The 24,825-nt window shown below is 53.6% G+C and overlaps 1 protein-coding gene across 1 annotated transcript; it reads left to right on the top strand.

The window, feature by feature from the left end:
• The first annotated feature begins 78 nt into the window (after positions 1–78).
• On the top strand, positions 79–23,960 carry Sh2b2 (SH2B adaptor protein 2). The gene is made up of 9 exons (XM_051204974.1): positions 79–142; positions 11,570–12,303; positions 15,661–15,762; positions 17,616–17,707; positions 18,901–18,992; positions 19,078–19,248; positions 20,473–20,681; positions 22,347–22,518; positions 22,981–23,960. The coding sequence occupies exons 2-9, from the start codon at positions 11,596–11,598 to the stop codon at positions 23,301–23,303; spliced, it is 1,869 nt and encodes a 622-aa protein (XP_051060931.1). The 5' UTR covers positions 79–142; positions 11,570–11,595; the 3' UTR covers positions 23,304–23,960.
• The last annotated feature ends 865 nt before the right edge of the window (positions 23,961–24,825 follow it).

The following is a 24,825-nucleotide window of genomic DNA, read 5'->3' as shown; positions in this document are numbered from 1 at the left end:
GGTGCCACCGCCGCCGCAGCCACCACCGGCCACCAAGGGCCGAACTCCTGCCCGGAGGGCTATGCGCCGCCGGTTCCCAGGATCCCGGCCGCGGTCCGGGCAGCGCTCCTCCGCCCGCGCGGCCGAAGCTGCGCGCCTGTAGGTACGGCCTGCTTGTCCTTAGCTCCCTGTCCCCGAGGTTCCTTACCCCACCCGGGTGCTCGGCTGTCCCTGAAGGCAGGCGAGCGGGCGTGTGTGTGTGTGTGTGTGTGTGTGTGTGTGTGTGTGTGTGTGTGTGTTGTGTGCTCACCGCCACCCCGGGGCCGCACGCGCCCGGGTCCGAGCGTGTCGTCTTTGTGTGCACCGGTGGGAGGGAGGAGGACGCGCGACAGAGGGGATGAGCCCCCGCTGGGATAGGATGGGGACCCAAAGCCCAGGCGAGGTGGAGAGTGATGGGAAGCTGGGGCGGGGGGTGGGGGGAAAGCAGCTACCTTCATAGCAGCTGAGCCCCGGTCCCCTCCTCAAACACTGGCCGGTTGGAAGGACGAGCGCAGCTGGTCCCCTACAGGAAGGGATCTGAGGCTGGGGGAGGGGACGCCCAGGTCTCTTCCCGGGTCTGGGAGGAGATGGATCAACCCCGAAGAAGGATGATGGCTATACGCTGGGGTCTGGGGGGGACCCTATCGGGACCACAGTTACCCCATGGGGAAGCCCTCCTTCTGGCCCAGGGCCCCTTTCCCACGGCCACCATTCGTGACCCGCCCACTCTGGAGCAGCCCTGGATTTGAAGGGAGGATCGCCTAGGGTGACAGGCCGGCGCCTTTAAGAAGGGGCGGGTTAGTGCCCTCCATTCAGCCCCTTCGGCCTAGGCCATTGATGAACCTGAGAGCTGCGCGCGTCGGATCCGCGCCACAGCCGAGGGGCCCAAGACAGGCTAGGACTGCGACCCGCCAGGGCTTTCCTACCCCTCCACTCTCACGTAGTTCCCGCTGTGGGGTTCTAAGAGTGAGAAGTCTGCAGACGAGAGCGTCGCGGTAGCCCCGAAAGAGGCTGTGAATATGAATAAGCCAGAGTCTTGTTCACCCGAGGTGATGGGGGGGGGGCTGTCAGGGCGTGTTGAACTTCATTTCTGCCCCTTTGTAAAAATTTTAAAGTGTGTGTGTGTGTGTGTGTGTGTGTGTGTGTGTGTGTGTGTGTGTGTGTACATCAGAGGACAACTTGCAAGAGTCAGTTCTTTCTCTATACATATAGGTTCTAGGGACCAAACTCAGTCCTCAGGCTTGGCAGCAAGTGCCATTACCCGCTGAGCCATCTTGTCAACCTGATCTCTGCCCCCTTGAGCTGAATTATCTTGTGTGCCAAACAAAATGGTATTTCTGCTGGGGGGGGGGGTCTGCTGGAATTGTCCCATGCAGGGAGCAGCCCTCCTACTTGGGTAGCAGCCAAGATAAGTGTTTTCCCCAGGAGGCTATGGTGTGTGTGTGTGTGGGGGGGGAATCAGAAGACCTTACATTGTCTCATCTTCAGTGTATCTCGTTTGGCTTTCAAGATCTTTAAAAAAAAAATCTTACAAAATCCCGTTAAGTTAGTGTGAGGTCTCATGGTTTTGTTTGTTTGTTGTTTGAGACAGTCTCACTATGCAGCCCTGGCTGGCCTGGAACTCTCTATGTAGACCAGGTTGGCCTTGAACTCACAAAGATCTACCTGTAATTTGTTGATTCTTAAATTATATTTATTATTGTTGTTTGTATGTGATGGGTGTGGGCACACGTGCCTCCGTACACATGTGAAGATCAGAGGACAACCCTGTGGACTTGGGTCTCTCCCACCTTTATGTGGGGTTTTTGAGGCAGGATTGGTTTGATGGGGACAGGGGCCCAGGGGTAGAGTTTCCTACCTGCTGCTTGCTTCTACCCCTCTCCCTCTTAGTCCCTGTAAGCAACCTACTCTCCTACCCTGGAAGGTGTGGATGTTGGTGGTGAGGACTGTGGATGCTTGATAATTGAACAGTTCTGGGGAGCAGAGAGTTAATGCACACACTCTTCTTCCCTCCCCCAATTGTGAAAACAAAAACAAAAATGACTCTCCAAGGTCCCTCTTACCTACTTACTAGGAGTCCCCAAGGGGGATTTGGAACACACACACACACACACACACACACACACACACACACACACACACACTTAGGACACCCCACCCCCCCAACACTGAAGGCAGAGACATCCAGCCAGTGGAGACTGGGCCTCCTGGGGCTAAGCCTTTGGTCTCAGCTGACCCATGCCAGGTTCTGAGCATTGTCACAAAGTAAATTTAGAGGAAGTGAAATGATTTGCCCAAAGTAACCCAACCCACAAGACAGAGACCTCCAAGCCACTTCTCTCTGGCACGAGTTTGGCTTTGCTTTTCTTTTTTGTTTTAAAATTTTTATTGCACATATTTGTGGGGGGAAGGGATTCCCACTGAGAGACAGAAGACAACTTTGGGAGTCAGTACTCTCCTTCCACCAATCGGGTCCTGGGAATAAGTGGGGTCACCAAGCTTGGCAGCAAGTGCTTTTACCTACCAAGTCATTTTGATAGCTCTTGGTTCTTTGTTTTGGTTTGTTTCGGTTTTTGTTTTGAGACAAGGTTTCTCTGTGTAACCCTGACTGCACTAGAACTCACTCTATAGGCTGGCCTTGAACTCAGGTCAGCCTGCTTCTGCCTTCTGAGTGTTGGGATGAAAGGTGTGAGCCACCACCACCTGGCGCCCTTGTTCTGTTTGGAGACAGAGTCTCATGCAAACCAGGATGGCCTCCATCTCACCATCTTACTTGCCAAAGCTGGCCTTGAACTCCTGATTCTCTTGTCTCCAGTTCCTAAATGCTGGAATCACAGGTGTGCATTGCCAGGCCCAAATCTGATTCTTATTTCTTGCACTGTCCCCTGCACCCTGGTAAAGTATGTGGGAGGAGTTTCAGGTGCTGTGAGCTTCCAGACTGCAGTCCCCATGGGATTTGGTTAGTCTGAGAGCCTGCCTCATTGTCTATCTTTGACTGTCCATGTGGGGTCACAAGGGGCTGCCATAGTCCCTGCTTCTAGTAAAGTCTCTTTTTATGACCATGTCTGTCCCCAGGGACAACATGTGTGCCCTCAACACGAACTCAAGCCCACACCTCTTTGGGCACAGTGAGCAGGGCATGGTATGTGGGAGGATTCTCTTTCCTTTCTCTGAGTGAAGTAGGTTGGGGCTGCATTCTGCAGATGCTTGTAACCCTTTGAGGATAGGGGACAAGTCCTCCGAAGTCATGGTCTGATGGAGGAAACGGGTCACAAACCACAGGTGTTATAATAGGCAAGGGTAGAGGTAGCCCAGGAGAAGAGGAGGCTCTCCCATTCCATTTAGACTGCAGGCTTACCAGCTGGTGGGGTGGGATGGTGCCAGGCTGGGTACCCAGTGTCAGAGGAGACCAGAGCAAAGCACAGGCAGCACCCAGAGTTCTGTTTTGCTCAAAACTGGGGTCACAGGAGAGAGGTCTCAAGAATCACTCAACTAGGGAGATGGCTCAGGTGTTAGAGTGCTTGACACAGGTTTGAGGAGCCGAGTCACATCCACCCCAGAACCCATGCTTGGTTATACATGCCTGCAATCCCAGATCTGGATAAGGGCAGACAGGATGGATGATCCCTAGGGCTTCAAGACCCTCTCTCAAAAAATGAGTTAGACTGAGGAAGACATCTGATGTCAACCTTTGACACACAGATGCACATGCACACACAGAGATGTACATGAGAGGACACACACACACACACACACATATACATGACACACACAGGAATAAACTGAATGGCAGGCGAGGGCACACCTTGCAAGTTTGGTGGGGGCTAGGTCAGGGCCCAATTGAAGCATGCAACCCCGGAAGGGGAAGAGGACTGCTGAGCCCGACCCAGAGCTGGAGAAGGACTACTTCTGCTCTGCAGCTGCCCCCACCCCTCAAAGTGAGGGCAGGGCCTGTGTGTCTGGAGCTAGTATTGGGGAGCTGTCCAGCACTGAGTGCTCCTGAGAAAACCTGGACTGGCCATTTTAGCCATCTGCCACCCCAGCTCCACGTGGTCCCAGTACCCACCTCTGACTCTTACTTCCTGCGGGTCCCCACTTCTGTGCCCTGGAAGGAATTCTGCTAGGAATGAGAACTACAGGATGGGACTGGCCTGGAACTTAGCTCATTTTGAACACTGGGTCACCACACACTGTGCCTGATTCAAATCCAGTTAGTGAGAGTCTGGGCCCCTCCCTTGCCAGAGCCCCATTTCTCTGTCTAGGATGGTGGGAGGGACCTTTGTTACATGGGAGATACTGCCGGAGAAAGGTGAGCCAGTCAGATAGGGGTTTCTAAAACCCACCTGGGCCAGTGCAAACCCTCCATTTTTAGGGACCTGAGTGGGGGACAAGCAAGTAGAAAACAGGGAAAGCAGGGGAAATGTCACTGTAGCCAGGTGCCAGAGAACTCAAGCAAAAGAGGGGACTTAGAAAAAAACACTTAGGATACAGAAGTGGGGAGGATTTTAATCTCTAAACAAGCTACGATTTCATTTGTATTTATTTTTAGTTTTTAACGACTACATTATTTATTTCCTGTCTGCATACATGTGCACCACCTTGCAGCTGTGGTAGTCAGAGGACAACTTGGAAGAGTTGGTTTTCCTCTTCTCCCATTTGGGTCCCAGACTCAAGTTGTCAGCAAGTAACTACCCACTGAGCCGCCTCACTGGCCCTCTTTATTTTTGAGACACTCTCACATAAACCACGCTGGCCTCTAATGTGTTATGTTGCCAAGGATGGCCTTGAACACATGATCCTCCTACTTCTGCCTCGGGGAATTACAGGCATGCACCATCACACATGGCTACAAACTGAGAAGTTAGCATGCTCAGGCCCTTAGTAGATGGGTGGGTGTAAGGGCGAAGAAGCGAGAGTCGGGATTCAGACCTAGTCCATTTGGCCTCTCCACTGTCCCAAATGGGTGGAGGAAAATGCTTTGGCTTAGTTATGAGGAGCATGGGAGTGTTCTAGACTATTCTAACAGATGCATTCCAAACATGCTTTTCCAGGCAGGCCATGGTCTAGGAAGAGATCTCTGGGTGCTGGGGAGCCTGGCATAGTAGAAAAGCCAAGACTCTTAGAGACCCCTACACCCATCTGTAAAATCACAGAACCAATGCTTTTTTTCTTTTCTTTTTTCTTTTTTCCCTTTTGAGGCAAAGGAGGGTCTCCTGTAGCGGAGTACAGCCTGGAACTCTTGATCTTTCTGCCTCTGCCTTCCATGAGCCACCATTGCCAGGTTTGTTTGATGCTGAGACAAAGCCCAGGGCTTCTCGAATGCTAGGCAAGAACTCTACCAACCGAGCTAGAATCCCAAACATTCTTCATTTTTGTTTTGAGACAAGGTGGCTGGAACTCAAGTAGCCCAGAGTGGTCTCCAACTTGTTATGTAGCCTACATTGGCCTTGAACTGACCCTTCTGTCCCCACCTTCTAAGTGCCTGGATGACAGCTGTTTGCCATCGTGCCAGTATAAGCAGTGCTGGGGATGAACCCAGAGCAAGCACTCACAGCAGGCAAGCACTTGGCAGCCGCCATAGACTCTTAATCAACCTATAGTCCCAGCAGGTTCGAGGATGTAGAGACCACAAGTCGAGCTGACCGCTACCCAATGCCAGCATCATGGGATGGGAAAGGATGGGGAGTACCAGCCACAGCCTCCCCCTAGCATGAGGGGCTGGTTCCGACCGAGCCTGCCATGTACATGTGGTCTCCACTGAGGTGAGAGTTAAGGTTGCCCTGAGAAGCAATACCCAGGCACTACCATTGCTGGTGAGAGCCACTCAGGGTTGGAAGAATGTGGGTGGGCTGCATGGAGAGAGATTCAATAACAGACACAGCTAGAACCACAGGAGGCTGCAATGAGCCTCTGCTGTCAATGGGAGGCTGAATGGTACCGGCCAAGCCAGGTCAGTACTGGGAAGGGAGGACATGAGCAATCATGGCTAGGATTAGTTAGCTTCCAGGAAAGTCCTGTACGCAGACTGTTCTTGTGTTGCCGTGGAAGCGGGAGGGGTAAGGTGGAGGGTGAGGGGAGCCCTCAGTTTCCCTATAATGAATGGCTCATTGAAGGAGAGCATTGTCTGGCCTAAAACAGATGACCCTTCATTCGGGCTATCCCTTCCTCTCATGTGCTTGGTGGTCCCTCACAAACTAAGCGATAGCAGAAAGGGGCATCTTGCCTAATGCTGCCTGCATCACACGCGGGCGCCCTGGGTAACAGGTAGATTGCACCCTGAGGGACTTCATACTCCTCACCTTTCCCCTCCTGGTGGTGTAGGGGGTGGCATCTGTATACTCCAGAGCGGGAGGGGTACTTAAGGGAGGATGTCGCCACAGCAAGGGTTTCCCAGAAACCTGAGCCTCCTGGGCAGGGGGCGGGGCCGCCGCATCTCCCCGCCCACCGAGCGCTGGATCGATTAGTTCTCTGCCCATTAGCGCGCAGCGGCGAGGCGGCCTCATCAATATTTTAAGGAATGACCAGGCCTTGGGGTCCGGAAATGCTCGCCGCTGGCGGGGGTTGAAGACGGGCTTTTTTTTTTTAAACCCCTCTTTCCGATTGCCAGCGCTATTTTTACTACCGGAAAGCTGTCCACCCTCTCTACTGCCCCTGTCTGCGCGGTGATTCGGTCTGGGTGTCTGGCCTTGAGGTTAATCAAGGCGGTGGTTTTGCAAGGAAGGCCTTGAGCAGAGGGGACTCGGTCAAGCTACCTCTACCCTGCCCTGCCCTCCTCATCCTTCTGAAACCCCATCCCACTTAAGAACAACAAAGCCAAAACCCAGGCGCTCAGGCAGTAGCTGAGTCGGTGGGGTATCCGCCTGGCCTTCCATGAAGGTCTGGATGCCCCCTCCCCCCAGCCCGGGCTGCCAATAAACTAGGTGTGATGGTGCATACCTGTAATACCAAGCCTGAAGATGAAGAGATCAAGGTCATTCTTAGCAATATAGTTCGTTCGAGGCCAGCTTCAGCTACATAAGAGACTATTTCAAAAACAATAAACAGCATTTTTCCAGGCTGAGGAGCTAGTTAGGGCAGCTAAGGCCAGACAGGCCCCATTGTAGTGAAGTGTGGAGGATGGAGGACCTACCCAGTGCCTGGGGATCTACCACCTCTCTCAGTCCTTGCCTAAAAGGCTTTATCTGTATCTCTACCCAGAGGCCTCAGGGTGCTTGTAAAAATAAAGGGCACCCTTTACCTGTCCCTAGTCCTAGTAGGGCGTTGCAGCTGGTCCCCAGTCTCCAGGCACCAAAATTGGGCCCCTGCTCCATCCTCTTTTATATTGACGAGAGACTGGGGCTCCAGGGACTAGAGTGTTGGGTCAGGATAGAGCATGTCCTCCCAGGGCTGACTCACTCGCTTCTTCTAGCACCTGGGGGCTGCATGCGGACAGTAGTGGCATAACCACAGACACCAGAGGTCAAGGGCCACAAGGACATGTGAATTCCTGTCTAGTACAGAGAGAACTTCCAGGAAAAGAGAGGGTTGGAGGCTGGGGAGATGGCTCAGCGGTTAAGAGCACTTGCTTTGAAAGCATGAGAACCTGAGTGCCAGCCCCCAGCAGCTAGACATCGCCAATGCCCTGGGACTCCGCTGCAATGAGTTGTGCAGATGTGAGGATTAACGGGGTCTCCCTGGCTGCGAGCCTAGGTCCAGGTTCAGTGTGAGAACCCTGTCTCAATGAAATAAGGTGAAGAGTGATAAAGTAGGATATGGACATCCTTTGTCTTGCACATGTGTGTGCGTACGCGCGCGCGCGCGCGCACACACACACACACACATGAGAGAGAGAGAGAGAGAGAGAGAGAGAGAGAGAGAGATATTGAGGGGTGGACAGTAAGATGACTCAGTGGGTAAAGGTGCTTGCCGCCAAGCTTGACAACAAAAGTTCAATCCCCAGGACCCACATAGTGGAAGGAGAGGACCATGTCCCATAAACTATCCTCCTACTTCCACACATGTCCTGTGGCATGTGTATGTGCACACACACACACACACACACACACACACACACACAAATGTGAAATTAAGAGGGAAGGCTCTATACACCTGAAGACTAAGAAGGAAGGCAATCCAGACAGAGACAGGAGGAAAAAGGGATGAAGGCTATGGCTTCAGGTCGTAAACCTAAGCTGGCCCAGACTGTCAGGACAGGATGGCACAGTCCACCCTGCTTCTAGTACGTCTGGGGTCTGCTCTCTAACACTACTTTCCCACTATCTGAACCCACAATCATCTGCACAGTAAATGATTGTCACTCACTGGCGGGTCTCTGTAGTGATTGGAAACACCTCCAGGCTCTATCCAGAGGTGACAGAGCCAAGCCAAGCCCTGACTATGAAGCCCACTTCCTGGGCTGTCTGTCCTTCCAGGGAGAGGTAAGCCTTTCCTCAAGTGATTCAGAATTCAGGAAGGTCAGCCAAGGTCAAGGACTTCATTTCCTCCCCAGATCTGGCCCCAGGGGCTGTTGGGAACAGCACTTCCTTGGCTGGGCCTTTTGGTCTGTGGTGTATAGCTTCCCTTCTGTCTTTCCTGCCTTCGAGTCCTGGGCTCCCTATCTGTAAGGAGGTGTAGGGTGCTTGTTGACCTCTCTTGATTACTTTTGTTTCTGTGTTTCCATTTTGAGATAAAAATCTTGCTAAATATCCCAAACTGGCCTGGAATTGTCTAACCTCGGATCCTCCTGTCCCAGCTTCCCAATGCTAGGATCATAGGTGCATGCCACCACACCCTCTGCCCCAGTTTTGTATAGCCTGGGGCACAGGCAGTGGTACTGATTCCTGGGCCCATACACTGCGGGTGTGCCAGGCGGGATGGGGAAGGGAGGTCAGGAAAGGGATAACCAGCTTCCTGCTTAGAACACAGCATACCTGCCCAAAGCTTGGCAGAGTCCAGCTTCCACCTGGCTTAGGTGGGACCCTAATGGTCCACCTGTTCCCTGAGACTCTACTCCTCCCTTCAACCCTGAAGACCGCCTGGTGGCGGCAGTGCGCCTTTAATCCCAGCATTTGGGAGGCAGAGGCAGGCCGATCTCTGTGAATTCAAGGCCAGCATGGTCTACAGAGTGAGTTCCTGGACAGCCAGGGCTACACAGAGAGAGACCCTATCTTCAGGGGGGGAAGGCCTGAAAGACCAATCCTGGGGGTCACCTCCTGGCAGCCTCCACACAGGCCCACACCTAGTCTTCCATCTATGTTCACCCATGCCATCGTGTACAGAGCAGGAAATAGCTTGCTGGGTAAGTGCATGGACCTGGGGAAGGTCTCATGGGGTTAGCAGCAGCTCCATCCTTCTTGGCTGCTGTGGTGGTGGTGACCTAGTGGGTACAGCTGGTCCCTGCCCCCAAGGAATGCCAGCTGGGGAGATAGACTTAAAAGCATGCACAGAACTCAGTGCAAGCGATAGCTTGCTAGTACACTCAAGAGGGGACCGTGGGCACTCAGATGAAACACTTGTGCCAGCCTGGACAGAGGAGGTCAAGGAAGGCTTCCTGGAAGAAGACGACTTATTATGGAAGGGTGAATAGGGATTGCCAAGCAAGATAAGTAAGGGGCTGGCCTGAGTTATGCCCATGAGGACCCCAGCACCCATCTCTCTCCACCTCTATGGACTTTGCACACCACCCTCTGATTTCCTGATGGCAGCCATTCCTCGTTCTGAGGTGCTATCTATAGGTGTGAAGCCTGACCCAGGCACTCTCCCCTGGGTAGACCCCGTACTTGATGACTGCTGCTGTACCTAAGGCTGCCCTAAGGAGGAAAGGGATTCCCTTGTGCTCTCTGGCCCCGAGGTCCCAAGGATGCTGTTGAAAAGTCGAACAGCTATTTTTACCTAGTGTTTAATTATAGGGCTTAGACAACAATAGAGATCTGAGATGGGGTTCCCAAGGGCTGGGTGGGGAGGGGCAGGCCCAGAGCCATGGGGATCCTGGGAGGACAGGTAAGAGTGTGAGCCTCTACATCAGTGCCTCAGAAGGATGGGTGCTGCCCCTCAACAATCCACACTAAACTGACCTCTCCAACGGGGGTTGCCAGGGGAAGCCTGAGTTTCCCTACTTAATCTCCTTGGGTTTTGGCTTGGTTTTGTTTTGTTTTCCCACTAACTTAAGGTCAAAGTTACCAAAGGAAAATGGATGGAATGGCTGGGTGTGTGGCTCAGTGGCAGAGGACCTGCCTAGAATCCCCCAGTGAGGGGCTGGGAGTGTGGCTCAGTGGTAGAGCCATTGAATAATATGCAGGAAGGAGGAACTGGGTACAATCTAAGAAAGAAAATGGACGAGGGAGGCAGAACATGGCTGGGTTTGTGTTCCCAGGAAGGTTTACCACAACAGGGGACAGGAAGCAAGTCCCCTAGATGACTACCTGACATGCACTCTGCAGTTTACCCATCCTAAGTGGTAAAAGATGTAGTTGCCTAGCAACAAAGTGGAAGAAGCTGGAATGAAGAGACAGCTGGGATTTCTAGATTGGTCCAGTGGGGATGGGAGCTCCGAAAGGCACAACAGGCAGACTACCATGGGGGGGGCGCTCCTAAGGAGGTTGGCCCTTTAATGCCAATAATAAAAAGGGTCACCTTTGGGCCATATAGGAAGATGACCCCCAAAGTCCTAGGACCAGAAAGCTGAGCAAAGACCCGGAAACTGAGTGTCAGCTGCTGTCATTATAACAGATAGATACCCAGGAGCATTGTAGGGAGGGAAGGCTTACTCTGTCCCACAGCTTCAGAGGTTGAAGGCTCCTTAGTGCCTCAACTCAGGCAGAACATGGTGGGAGGAAGGGATGGAACAGCTCAGGTCATGACGACTAAAATGAAGGGAGATAGAGTAGATAAGGCAGAGCCCACGGGGGCTGCAGAGATGGCTCAGAGGTTAAGAACACTTGTTGCAGCCAGGCGTTGGTGGTGCACGCCTTTAACCCCAGCACTCAGGAGGCAGAGGCAGGCGGATCTATGTGAGTTCGAGACCAGCCTGGTCTACAAGAGCTAGTTCCAGGACAGGCTCCAAAAGCCACAGAGAAACCCTGTCTCAAAAAAACAAACAAACAAAAAAAATGAAAACACTTGTTGTCTAAGGACTCGGGGACTTGGAAAGGTTATTGAAGATCCTCAGGTCACCCAAAACTCACAGGACACCATTTGAAAGTGTCTGTTCCCTCAGCCTCCTTGACCAGCTCCAGAATAAATGACCCTGGGGATCCCCAAGAATGCTATGAGACACCCCCTACCCCTAGAACCCTTCTCCTACTTCACCATCGATCATGTGCACCTCTAGCTTCAGTGGGTGGGAGCAACTCAAATAGAGTTGTTGCTATGATGCTGTAGATGCCCAGGGAGGGCTGTGGTTGGGCCAAGGGGATCAGAAACTCAAGGTCATCCTCTGCTACACAGGGAGTCTGAGGATAGCCTGTGCTACATGAGATGGAAGAAGAGAGGGAGGGAGGGAGGGAGGGAGGGAGGGAGGGAGGGAGGGAGGAAGGAAGGAACAAAAAAGAAATACCTACTTTATCCCCCTCAGCCTGAGGCTGCCATGGGACCAAAGCCATGAATGGTGCCACCCCAGGCTCGGCCGCCGCCCCCGCCCCAGTCCCTGACTGGCGGCAGTTCTGCGAGCTGCATGCACAGGTGGCTGCTGTGGACTTCGCTCACAAGTTCTGCCGCTTCCTTCGTGACAACCCGACCTACGACACGCCTGACGCAGGGACCTCATTCTCCCGCCACTTTGCAGCCAATTTCTTGGCAGTCTTCAGTGAGGAGGTGCGCTGTGTGCTGGGGACAGCAGCGGACACCATGGAGCCCGAGCCTGTCGCAACCTCGGTGACATCAGCACTCAAGTCTGCAGCCTATGGCCACTCCCGAAGCTCCGAGGACGTGTCTGCCCACGCGGCCACCAAGGCCCGTGTCCGCAAGGGCTTCTCACTACGTAACATGAGCCTGTGCGTGGTGGATGGAGTACGTGACCTGTGGCACCGGCGCTCGTCCCCAGAGCCTGATGCTGGAGCCACCCCCAAGACCGCCGAGCCTGCATCCGAGCCTCGAGACAAGTGGACGCGGCGCCTGAGGCTGGCACGGACCCTGGCGGCCAAGGTGGAGTTAGTGGACATCCAGCGCGAGGGCGCACTGCGCTTCATGGTGGCAGATGATGCGGCTTCGGGCCCTGGGGGCACTGCACAGTGGCAGAAGTGTCGCCTGCTTCTGAGAAGGGCTGTGGCCGGGGAGCGCTTCCGCCTGGAGTTCTTCGTGCCGCCCAAGGTTCGTATTTTGGTGCATGTTGCCATCACTCATGGGGACCCAGTCACCTACACAGCCTAAGGGAACTGCAGACCGGTAACAGGTGGGTGGGTGCCTGGGACTCGTTTGGGGATTGTGTGACCTGGTCTGATAGACACGGGTTTTGTACAAGGGGCACATCCCAGGGACAAAATGTAGCATATAAAAGCAGGGAGTAAGAAGGTACATTCAGACCTGTTTCTGAGAGGCCTGAGTCCTGGTCCATGGCAATCATATATCTGCTGCCCCTGCCAGGCTCCAGCTGAGCCCTACCGGGTGGCGACTTCCTTCCCATCAGGAGGAAGAGAGGGTCTTTGCCTGCCACTGTCGTTTTCATACCACTTTGAGTCCACTGGCCCCATTGGCCACCAAAGCCCTTCCGTGGTAGGGGACAGCGAAGTTTGGGGTCTGCTTGGGGGAACAAATGTAACTTGCTTGGAAAGTAGAGGTGCGGGGGTGTAGCTCAGCAGGTGGAGTGCTTGCCTAGCACTCATGAGGCCCAGAGTTCCAGCCCCAGCACCGCACCCCATAATCCCTGAGTGGTAGTGCACTTGGAAACAGAAGGATCAGAAGCTCAGGGTTATCCTTGGCTACATAGCAAGTTGGGAGCTAGCCTGGGCTGCATGCGACTACCTGGAAAGAAGGGAACAAAGTTGATACTTAGAGGAGGGGTATGGGCTGCCTGCAGCCATGCGTGAGTGGCAGAAGTGGGCTGGCTATGCATTACCACTCAGATGGTCACCAGCATGAAGGGAAGAGATGGAGTTCCCTGAATATTGTCATGGCAACTGGTAACACCCCAAGACCTGACCGTCCTGGGGCTCACTCTCCCCAGTACCTCTCCTGGACACTCTGAGTCAATGTACTGGAGGCTCGCCACCGCCCCCCCCCCAACCTCCCCTCAAGGTGCTGGAGGAAGAGCTGCCCAAAGCAAGATGCTGTGGGTACTCCCAGAACACACTGGTGAGGAGTATCACCCCAACTCCCAGTTCCCCCAGATTTCCCAAGGGAGTTTTACCCATACCCTACCTTCAGCCCCTGAGAAAACTGCCACTAAACTCGAATCTACAGACAGAGAGACCAAAGCCTGGTGATGGGGTGGCTTGCCCAGGGTCACCCAAAGGGCAGGGGCAGAGGCCCAAGGTTTCACTGTCCTGCTGTGAGTGGCAGCTCCAGCTGCTGGTCTCTAAATAGCTGTCCCCGTTGCCCTGGGGGAGAGGACACGGCAGCTGCTGCCCTCCCAACTTTCCACTGATCCCTGCAGAGCCCTCTGCTTTTACTGCTGGCAGGAGGGAGGGTTCCTGAGGGATCACTGAGCCCTGCCTTCCTCAACTCATTGAGGACAACAGGTTCCTTGCCCCTGATCTTGCTTCAGGCTCTCAGAATATCAGAGCATAGTAAATACCTGGGAGTGATCCATGAATGTGAGGATCATTCTAGAGTGTATTAGTCCATCATCTGTCTATAACAAAATACCAGAGGCTAGATAGTATATGATAGGGAGGGAGGGAGGGAGGGAAAGAGGGAGAGAGGAAGAGGACATGGTAACTGCCTATAATCCAAGCATTGGGGAGGTAGAGGCAGGAGGATCAGGCAATGTCATCCTTGGCTACATAGCAAGTTCAAGGCCTGTCTGAGCTCCGTGATACCACATCTCAAAAAGGGAAGAGAGAGGAGAGACAAATCGTTTAGCTGGGTTTTAGAAACTGCATGTCCAAGGTCAGGAAGCCCCATCCTTCACAGCCTCTCACAGTAGGGCAGACAGGAGAAGAAGGAAATAGCTATGTGTAGAAAAGGTCAAGTGTAGAGTGACCTCACCTTATAACAACCCATGCTGGTTAGATAACTAGCCAGATTCTTTGAGAACGTCATTAATCTCCTCCCAACTTAGCAGCTCCAATGACCAGGTAAAGCAGGTAATAGCTCAGTGGTAGAGCACCTTCTTAGAATCCCCCAATGAGAGACTGAAGGTGTGGTAGAGCACCTGCCTAGAATCCCCCAGTGAGGGGCATTGATATAACTCAGTATTAGAGTCCTTGACTAGTAAGCATGAGATCCTAGATTCTACCCCAGCACTGGAGGCAAGGGGCAACTACAACTACATCGAGACAGATGGCCTCAGATGTCGAGCCGAGAGAAGGGACACAGGAACACAGTACCTCCAGCCAGTGGGAGCCCAACTGAAGGCACCATTATAAACCTTCCTGTGCTCTCTGCCTCGGGTGGCAACCCCAGCCATCGGCTGGTGTGAAGATGTGATAAGCTAAGCCTATCAGTCACTGTTGTAAGCTCAGCCCAGGCCTGCTGGACAGTGTCCAGAGTGGCCAAGAATTCCCATCCACCAGATATGAGGCCTTTCCTTTTCCTCTTCAGAAAGTCCCTGTCCCAGAGCCCAAGCCCTGCCGGTAATGTCAGCCTCAGGACAGTCCAGAGAGATCCAAGGCACTGCCAGGAGCTGTGGAGCAGAGCATAAAGGAAGGGGCCTGCACAGCGCGACCCTCCTAAGGGGCCCTGCTAACTGCCCTGGTTTAACCCTGTGATGGCAGCATTGGGGTGCTAGTTCCCTTCTCCCCTTGCCTGGAGACAGGACACACCCAGCTCCAGGGCCCCATTCTGAGGTGAGATCTGTGCTCCAGAACTCTCATCCAAATCAGGAAGCCACCTCATTCTGGGAACCATGCTCACCCCACCCCAGCCCCTCACTGGGGGATTCTAGGCAGGTGCTCTACCACTGAGTCACACCCCAGCCCCTCACGGGGGATTCTAGGCAGGTGCTCTACCACTGAGTCACACCCCAGCCCCTCAATGGAGGATTGTACAATCCCAGAACTCAGGAAACTCAGGAAGGATTGCTCAAGGATTGCTCAAGCTCAAGCCAACCTGGGCTCCATAGTGGGTTAGCTGGTGCTATAGATTGAGATCCTATTTCCAAAAGCCAAGGGCTTGGGGTGTGGCTCAGTGGCAAAGCACCTGCCTAGAATCCCCCGGTGAGGGGCTCTGTAGTAGAAAGCTTGCCCTGGGCAAAATTCCCAGTACCACAATGAAAAAGAAAGAGGAAGGAAAGAAAGGGACTGAAGGAGGGTGAGAAGCGAGGGGAACGGCATATGAAGTAGGTGCACGAGTGGAGGGTGAGCCAGGGCGCACCCACAGCTCACAGGGCTGGGGTTCTGGGACTGGGGACTCAGCAGTACCAACCAGTCTCTAGCTTGCTGTGACCATGGAGTAGAATTCTTGCTGCCCTCTCAATGTCCCCATCTCTAAAGTGGGTAGGAGGTGCGGAGCGCGTCTCCTAAGGCCTCCAAGGGGTTCCTCCCACTGTTCCTTCCTCTGACCTCCCAGGCTTCCAGACCCAAGGTCAGCATCCCCCTATCGGCCATCATTGAGGTGCGAACCACCATGCCTCTGGAAATGCCTGAGAAGGACAACACGTTTGTGCTCAAGGTAAGATCTCACTGCAGCCCCCAGGTCTGCGGCTGCCTGGGACCACAGCCCTCGTGGGTTACACAGCTTGAACTCATTACAGGGGTGCAAGTTAGACCATCAAAGGGAGCGATATGGAGGGGATCCCCGTGATAGGATCCCACAACAGGTGTCCATCACCTAGGTAGAGCTTGAATCTGGTTTGCATTCTAGAGTCATGCATCCTGACATGGTTGACCACCAGGGTTTCCTTCCTTTTCTTGCTTTTTAAATACATTTATTACTATTATTATTATTATTATTAGTTTTTCGAGACAGGGTTTCTCTGTGTAGCCCTGGCTGTCCTGAAACTAGCCCTGTAGACTAGGCTGGTCTTGAACTTCCTCCTCCTTGAACTCCTTGAACTGCCTTCTGAGTGCTGGGGTTAAAGGAGCACACCACCACCGTTACCCGGCTACATTTGCCTGGTGTGTGCCTGCATGTGCATGCCGTGACATGGTCATGAAGGTCAGAGGATAACTTTTAGGAGTCAACTGAGAGAGCTCTCTCCTGCTACCAATGGGTTCCTCCCCTGGGCATCAAACCCAGCTTGTGAAGCATCTCTATCCACTGAACCATCTCACCAGCCCAGCCCTGTTCCCCATTTCTTCCTGGGTCCAGGAAAGGTCATTAAAGTTCCCTTCCCCTCCTCTCCCATTGGAGCAGGACACACCCACCTCACAGCTACTGGTGACCAGCTTGTTGAAGTTATGCAAATGTACACAGGCACAGGGAACTGGAGTGTGGAAACCAGCCCTGGTCCCTACAAAGGCACAAAGACATGGAGGGTGGGTGAGAGGCACCCCAGTGGGTCTGGAAACCGCCTGTCCTTCTCCAGGCCCACAGCACTGGGATGGCCTGCGAGGGCTGCTGAGGACATGGGTCCAGGCTGCTAGGCTGTGGTCAGGGCTTCCTGGAAGGAACTAGACTATGAAGCGGAGTCCCTCCAGGAGGCCGGTTCCTCCTGCTTGAAGCTTTGCATAGCCCCCACCCTCTTTGGCAAGCTCTTATTGAGCGTGTGTTTATACAAACCACAGATTCTTTTATTCATTGGGTAAATGTGTGCCAACTCTATGTCCTGAGTTGTTCCCTCAAGACTGGTAGCTGGGGACACAGCCGCTGTCCATCTGGTATTCTCAAATGCTGGGTGGCCCTCAGGCACCCCTGAGGCAGAAGGACTCCCCTGTCAGCCCCACTGTGAGCCCGATTCCCCATTGGAAAAGGAAGTATGGCAAGGCCCTCTTAGCCCAATGCTACGCTGTGACAGAATGCACAGGACAGGGAACCAAGAACAGGTGGCCCTGTGTCCGAGTCTCAGCTGCCGCTGGCTGCTGGCTGCTGGCTGCTGGCGGACTTTTGAGCAAGTTGCTCCCTCTCTGAACTCAGGCTTCTTGTCTATAAAATAAGCGTTTTTCATAGCCTCCTTCCCAGGGTTCTCAGGAACTCAGTGGACAAGGCACAGAGAGCGCCGGCCACCACATGGCCACAGCAGTAGAACTGCAGCTGCCAGGCCTGGGGCCCTGCACTCTGCCGGGCCAGCTGGCTTCCCCACTCCTCTTGAACCCCATCTGGAATGCCAGGGTGTGGGTTGAGCATGCTGGGTCTTCTGTACCACACCCAGGGCCTCCAGAGCCTGGCATCTCCTCCCGTGTGGACTTCAGGCTGCAGCCCTGCCCCCAACTTGGGTGGTCCCCCGATGTCCTCCCTTCTGTTCATACCCATGGGACCAAACACGGGCGAGTGAAGTCATATGAACCCTTCCACTCATTGGTCCTGGGGTGCTCCACCCTCTACCCTGCAGTGGAGGAGGCTTTACCAGGGCCACTCTCATCCAGGTGGAGAACGGAGCAGAGTACATTCTGGAGACGATAGACTCACTGCAAAAGCATTCGTGGGTGGCTGACATCCAGGGCTGTGTGGATCCTGGGTGAGTATTCTGGCCCCAAGGGTGGGGGGTGAACAGGTAGAAGTGTGTCTTATCCCCTTTCCCAGTAACCCAGCTACCAGACAGCAAATACTAACCTAGAGCCAGCATCAGTTATTCCCAAGATGGGCAGGAGGATCAGGAGCCTAGGGGTCATCCTCTGCTACACAGCTAGCTTAAGGCTAGCCTGGGCTACATGAGCCCCTATCACCAAAAAAAAAAAAAAAAGCAAACAAAAACCCCAAATAACAGCAAAATGGCTAGGCCAGAGCCAGACAGATGGAGGATATCAAGGCCTCTATGGTATCTAACCCAGGCTTTGTGCATGCTATGCACATGTACCACACATGTGCTCTACCATGCCTCTCATGACAAATAGAATTTGGGGGCTGGAGAGATGGCCCAATAGTACTGCTCTTCCAGGGGATGAATTCGGTCCCCAGCCCCCATGTCAGGCAGTTCATAATTGCCTGTAACTCCAGTTCCAGGGGATCAGAGACCTCTGGGCTCTTCCAACACCTACACCCACACACAAATATCCACCCATGCACAGACACCCGTACATGACATTTTTATAGAAAAGAGTTGGATTTTGATGAGGAAGCTGGTAGACTGAGGTCACTATGGAGTCGAAGTTAATGAAAGTTAATGACGTGGTTGGCACATCTGGTCAGTTATGTACAGAAAGAGGATGACTCCACTGTCCAGAAGAGACTCCTGCTGGGGCGGGGTGGGGTTGTCACCCAGCTGAGTACTTGGCAGCCGTTTCTCTGGCTAATAGGATGAGGTGGTGCCAGGGGAGGGGCTGCTTTCTAATTAACAGATTCATTTAAATAAGGCTCAATTAGAGTCCTGAGTGCCTCACAGATCTCATCCCCAAGGTGCATGCCCATCTAATGGCCATCTGCTCCAAAGACACTGCCTGGGGTCAGACCGTTTTTAGAGCTGGGATGGCCTCAAGGGGCTGCCCAGGCTCCACCGATCACCACACTGTTCCCCACTGGAGAGTGTCCATGGGATCCCAGGAATGAGCCCCAACCTCAGGGAGCACTATGTTCACGGTGGCCTCCATGGTGGGACACTCACACAGTGGCCACAGAGGGTGAGGGAGTGGAAAGGACTCGAAGCTCTGTAAACAGTCCTGGGTCCCCACCCAGGCCCCATGGCGAGATGTGTGTGTCTTCTCCACTCCACAGGGACACTGAGGAAGACACGGGGCTGTCCTGTGCTCGGGGAGGCTGTTTGGCCAGCCGTGTGACTTCCTGCAGCTGTGAGTTCCTAACAGAAGGTAGGTGGGGGGAGCCGGCTGGAATGGGGGGACAGTGTTGGAGGGCAGATAAGAGATGAGCTTTTCCCCCGTGTTTCCTCTGCAGCAGACACGCCCCGGCCCCCAGAGACAACAAACGCAGTGGGTGCCGTGGTGACAGCCCCACACAGCAGAGCTCGTGACACCGTGGGAGAGTCCCTGGCCCATGTCCCCCTGGAGACTTTCCTTCAAACACTGGAGTCTTCGGGGGGTGCTGTCAGTGACAGCAATAACACAGGTACCACTGGGGTCCCCACGCCTTCTACAGGGACCCATGTGGACCCTCAGAAGTGGGGACACTTCAGCCAATTGTGTCTACAGCGGTTCTGTATGGACACCTGGCCTTTCCCACTGTGCCTGGGTTTTATAGTCTCACACTATAGGGACAGGGTGGTGGCACAAGCCTGTAACCCAGCACTTGGGTTATAGAGGCTGGAGCAAAATAAATGTCTGGAGAGGTGGTTCACTGGTTAACAGCGATCGCTGCTCTTCCAGAGAGCCATGTAGTGGAATATTACTTTAACTATGTAAAGGTGTGTTACATTGGTTTATGCTGCATTTGTTTAACTATGTAAAGATGCTTTGCTGTTCTGATTGGTCTAATAAAAAGCTGAAAGGCCAATAGCTGGGCAGGAGAGAGATTCGCAGAGAGAATAAGTAGAAGAGAAAAAGGGAGAAAGCGAAGGAGACAGCAGGCAGCTGCCAGACAGACAGACACAGAGTAAGACATAGAGAATGAAAGAAAGGTAAAAGGCCTGTGGCAAAGCGTAAATGAAGAGAAATAGATTAATATAAATTATAAGAGCTGGCCGGGCAGTGGTGGCATGCACCTTTAATCCCAGCACTCAGGAGGCAGAGGAGGTAGATCTCTGTGAGTTTGAGGCCAGCCTGGTCTACAGAGCAAGTTTCAGGACAGCCAAAGCTGCACAGAGAAACCCTGTCTCAAAAAAAAAAAAAAAAAAAAAAAAAAAAAAAAAAAATAGCAAGAAACAAAACTAAGCTAAAGCCAAGCATTCGAAACTAATAATAAGTCTCCATGTGACTATTTGGGAGCTGGTTGGTGGCCCAAGGCAAAGCCTGCTACATACCAGAGTTTGGCTCTCAGCACCCATGTAGGGCAGCTGGCACCTGCCTGTGACTACAGCTCCGGGGGATCTGATGGCCTCTTCTGGCCTCTCCCAGCACCCACAGGCACACGTGCACACACAGACACCTACATACATACATACATAAACAGAAGGACATAATAAAGCCAGGTGGGCCGGAGGCTGGCACATCAGTGAGTGCTCCCGCCTCCCTGTGCCTCAGTTTACCTCAAGGCTGACTAGACATGCTCAGTCGGCTCTCTGCCTAGGTCTGATATTCAAATGGCAGTTTACCCAAACAAACACGATAGGGCTCCCCCCTCTCTCGTTGGCTTATTTTCTCCCTTTTGTCCTGCGTGCTATTACAACCAACCCAGGGGATGAAGGAGCTGAGCTAGACACTGATGCCGAGGCTGAACTAGAACTATCCGACTACCCCTGGTTCCATGGGACATTGTCCCGAGTGAAGGCTGCTCAGCTGGTGCTGGCCGGTGGGCCCCGGAGCCACGGCCTCTTTGTGATCCGCCAAAGTGAGACTCGACCTGGGGAGTGTGTGCTGACCTTCAACTTCCAGGGCAAGGCCAAGGCAAGTGTATGTGCGCTGTGGGTGACGGGAGCAGCCTGTGCTGGGGGAGATGGACTGAGGTGGCCCAGGTCCTAAGACTCATCACCGGCTGATGACCAAGCCCACTCCAAAAGCCAGTCTCTCTGAGAAGTTAGCTTTGCAACCAGATGTACATGCCAGCACTTCAGAAGCTAAGGCAGGAGGATTGTGGGGAGTGAGAAGCCAGCTTGATAACAAATCCCTGACTCAAAAATCTGCCGTGAGCACCCTCTACCTACACTTGCTATCTATCTGTGCTCTAAGGCATCCTTTTCTCCTATCCTTATACCTACAACCTGTATAACACATCTGTAATGAAGTCTACAACAACAAATCCCCACATCAGGACTTGGTGGTGCACATCTGAGATCCCAGCACCCAGGTGGTAGAGGCAGGGGGATCAGGAGTTTAAGGTCATCCTTGGCTACACATTGAATTCAAGGCCAGCATGTGCCCGTGAGACTCTCTCAATAAATAAGTGAATAAAGAAAGAAGTAAAGGGCCAGCAAGAAGCCTCACCAGTAAAGGCACTTGCAGCCAAGTCTCCCTGCCTGGGTTTGATCCCCGGAACCCACACGGTGGGAGAAGAGAACTGACTGAACTGACTGCTAAGTTGTCCTCTGACCTCCAAAATGCAGCGTGCCGTTTGCACGCACGTCCATACAAACAGGTGAAAGGTGGACAGATGATAGATGTATTTCCAAAAATCAGTAAAGATGGCAAAGAGGACAAAAGTCAGGCAGTTTGGGGCATGGCGGTGAGGTGGGAGAGGGCAGGAGTCACTGTGCCCTCATACCATGTTTCCAGAATATTTAGACCCAGCCTCAGATCCTTCCAGGGTGTCATTTCCCAGCAGCCCCACAGCATCCCAAGTTTCCTGCCCCTGGCCTGCAGCTGAAGATCATGGCCACCTCACTTCTGACTGAACCTCCAGCAGCCTTCAGGCCTACGCCTGGTTGTGCTGGCCAGCTGTGTATGTTGGAAGAGGCTGTCTCCCTAGGGACACTACCTTGTCAATTCCTCTGACAACCAGGCACTTCATGTCATTCCTGGTGGCTGGTAATTGACATCTTGGCCAGCACTATTAACCCTAGAGGACTTGATCTCATACATACATCCCAAGCTCCGACAGGATGGTGCCCTGTCCATCAGGGCCCACGGAGGGGTAAGCAGGGCAGGCATGAGGTAACCTTTAACCTGGACACTTTTCTAGCCGGTCTGCTAGCCTCAGGCCCACTGATAAAGACTAAGGGTCTATGACTCTTTACACTGAGCCTCCTGCCTCAGGTAAACTCAGGAGACCCGGAGAAGACCAGTCATTGCTAAGCGTTACCTGCCATCATTCCATACCGCTGGGTCACCTGAGATCCTGTCTCAGAGACAAAACAAATATTCAAAACGACAGATTGATTCCAGTGTGAGGACAGATGTCTGTGGCCCTTAGCCCCAGCCTAGTTCTGTTATTATGTCCATTTCCCATACCTACCACAGGAGTGATCTACCCCCAGATAGACTCAGGGTGAGGACCCCCAGCACGGCACAGTACCATACGGTCTCAATGGGACTGATGTGTTGTCCTCGAACAACTTGCAAAGCAGGTAGCCGACCTGGTACCCCGCCACTGACCATCCCCATCTGTGCCCACAGCACCTTCGCCTGTCTCTGAATGGTCATGGCCAGTGCCATGTCCAGCATTTGTGGTTCCGGTCTGTGTTTGACATGCTTCGACACTTCCACACCCACCCCATACCCCTGGAGTCAGGGGGATCTGCTGATATCACCCTAAGAAGCTATGTGCGTGCCCAAGGCCCGCCTCCTGGTAAGATGCCACCATCTGGAGTTTGGTATATGACTTATACATAGAAGGTTTGCCTAGTATGCTCGAGGCCTGGGTTTGATCCCCAGCACCTCATAAACTGGATGTGGTGGTGCACTCCTGTAATCTCAGCCCTCTGGAGGTGAAGGCAGGAGGATCAGGAGTTCAAGACCATCCTCCGCATCACGGTGATTTAAAGGCCACGGTATATGTTAGACCCAGACTCAAAACCCTTCACCTGGACACACAGACAACTGGGGTGGGTTCCAGAAGCCCTGTAAGGTTACAGTTCAGCACCCAGCTTTTGAGGGTTGCACTGGTGGGCTGCCTAGCTTAGGCTAGAAAGATATGTGTGCTTGCATGCTATCTCCTGGGTTCCCCACATCTGTTTGACCTGCCTGGCTTTGGAGGATGAAGTTCAGGTGCCCAGGGTTAAATGCTGACCAACATAGCCTCTCATTACAGACCCAGGACCAGCGCCCAGCACGGTGGCCCCAGTCCCCTCCTGCTGGACCGAGCCGGCTGGCCAGCACTACTTCTCCAGCCTGGCCACGGCCACCTGCCCACCCACCTCACCTTCCAATGGCGCCGGAGCATCGACGTCATCTGGCTCATCATCCTCGGCCACATCTATGCCCCCACGCCTACCCGAGGTTCCACTCAGTGCACGCAGCCGCAGCAATAGCGCAGAGCACCTGCTGGAGGCTGCATCCGGAGCCACCGAAGAGCCCACGGAGGCCACGCTGGGCCGTGCTCGCGCAGTGGAGAACCAGTACTCCTTTTACTAGCAACCACGCCCATTACCCGCTGGTGCCATGCACATCACAGCAGGCCAAGAATACCTGTGGACTGTCCCGCCCACCAACAGCCTGGACAGCCCGTGATGGTCAGCAACTCCTAACAGTGGCTGGACACAACTATCCATGGTCTATCAAGCCTAAGACAGCTGGCCAGCTAGCCACACCTAGAGACTTCAGCCCCCAGGGGCCCGCTAAGACCATCTACAGCAGGCCAAGGCTGTCCATGGTCGACTTCAAGCTCCTCCTACTGGTGGTTGGCTACGCCCACCACAGATGTGGCTATAAGGCTGATCAAATACACCTCAGGCAGCTCACTGACAGTTAACCGCATTTGGTGACTTCAGGCCTTGCCCACTGATGGTGGTCACTCCCACAGTGACAACCATTGACAGCCCGCCTCACCCACGAAGGCCTACTTACTGATTCCTAACAACCTCAAGCCCAGCCCACCGGAGTTGGGCCACTTGCAGCAACAGCCTGACTGGTCTGTGATGGTCGGCCACTCCCATCAAGCCAGGCCTGCCGGTGGTTCCCCAGCCTTGGGCAGCCTGCCATGCCAACCAGCTCCAGCCCAATGCTGGGGTGGGAAAGCCAAGCTCTTCAGTGAAGACAAACATTATTAAAGAGCCTGTTTTAGGGACTACACCCTGTTCTCCTGTTGTCTCTTTGCTGTGCTAGCATCACGGGAAAGGGAATGGTCTCTCAAGGTCTGGGGTTGCCCCTCAGCCACAGGCTTGCTCAGGCAGATCTCAGGAAAAGGATCTTGGATAAAGAGCAGGGCTCGGGGTCCGCTGAGGGCAGGGCATGAACTGGAGAGGGGGCTTAAGTGGAACTGGGAGAGAAAGAGGTAATTTGAAGAATGAAACCGCTGCTGGAGATGAGGCGCAGTGGGTAGAGATGCGCAGGCGCAGATGTGCCTGGCATACAGGGCTTCCCGGGTTCCGTCCCCGGCATCCTATAAACGGGATATGGTAGCTCATGCCTGCAATGCCAGAACTTCCAAGGTGGAAGTAGGAGGATCAGAAGTTCAAGGCCATCCTCAGCTAACTAGCAAACTTGAGGCCGGCCTAAGCTACATGAGTCGCTGTCTCAAACGCAGGGAGAGGAGAGGAGACACCCACAGTAGCAGCGATGGATGACGTGAATGCCAAGGTGAGGAGTTGAGTGGTGAGAAGTTGGGTCCTGGTTAAGACGTAAGGATGTCACTGGACAAGTCCACAAAGGCCTTCCGGGGGTGGACTGGGTGCTGGGACAGGAATTCCCCACCCCAGACTGTTGAGGGGATTATGCAATAGGAGACACTGGGTGTCCCGGCTCTGATGCAGATGACTGAGAAAAGACCTAGAGTGACCTCCAGGGTGTACCTGCAAGCAGAGCCACAGATGACAGCCCCCAGCTTGCTCACATAGCCACCTGTGAGAAAGTCCCATGCCCTACAGAGCCAAGGCTTATCTCTCCTCCAGCCAGACCCACAGATCTCAAACAGCGAAAGACTCCAGAGTGGTAGCTG

This window comes from Phodopus roborovskii, unplaced genomic scaffold (assembly GCF_943737965.1).
Source record: "Phodopus roborovskii unplaced genomic scaffold, PHOROB, whole genome shotgun sequence".
In the NCBI taxonomy this organism is placed as follows: Eukaryota; Metazoa; Chordata; class Mammalia; order Rodentia; family Cricetidae; genus Phodopus; species Phodopus roborovskii.
This window is presented reverse-complemented; position numbering and strand designations above follow the sequence as displayed.

Bases quoted from the DNA above. Each gene is read 5' to 3' on its own strand.
- Sh2b2 (XM_051204974.1), top strand. From the start codon at position 11,596: ATGAATGGTGCCACCCCAGGCTCGGCCGCCGCCCCCGCCCCAGTCCCT. The intron at 18,993-19,077 runs GTAGGTGGGGGG...TTTCCTCTGCAG, and splicing joins CTGTGAGTTCCTAACAGAAG to CAGACACGCCCCGGCCCCCA. The intron at 20,682-22,346 runs GCAAGTGTATGT...CTGTGCCCACAG, and splicing joins ACTTCCAGGGCAAGGCCAAG to CACCTTCGCCTGTCTCTGAA.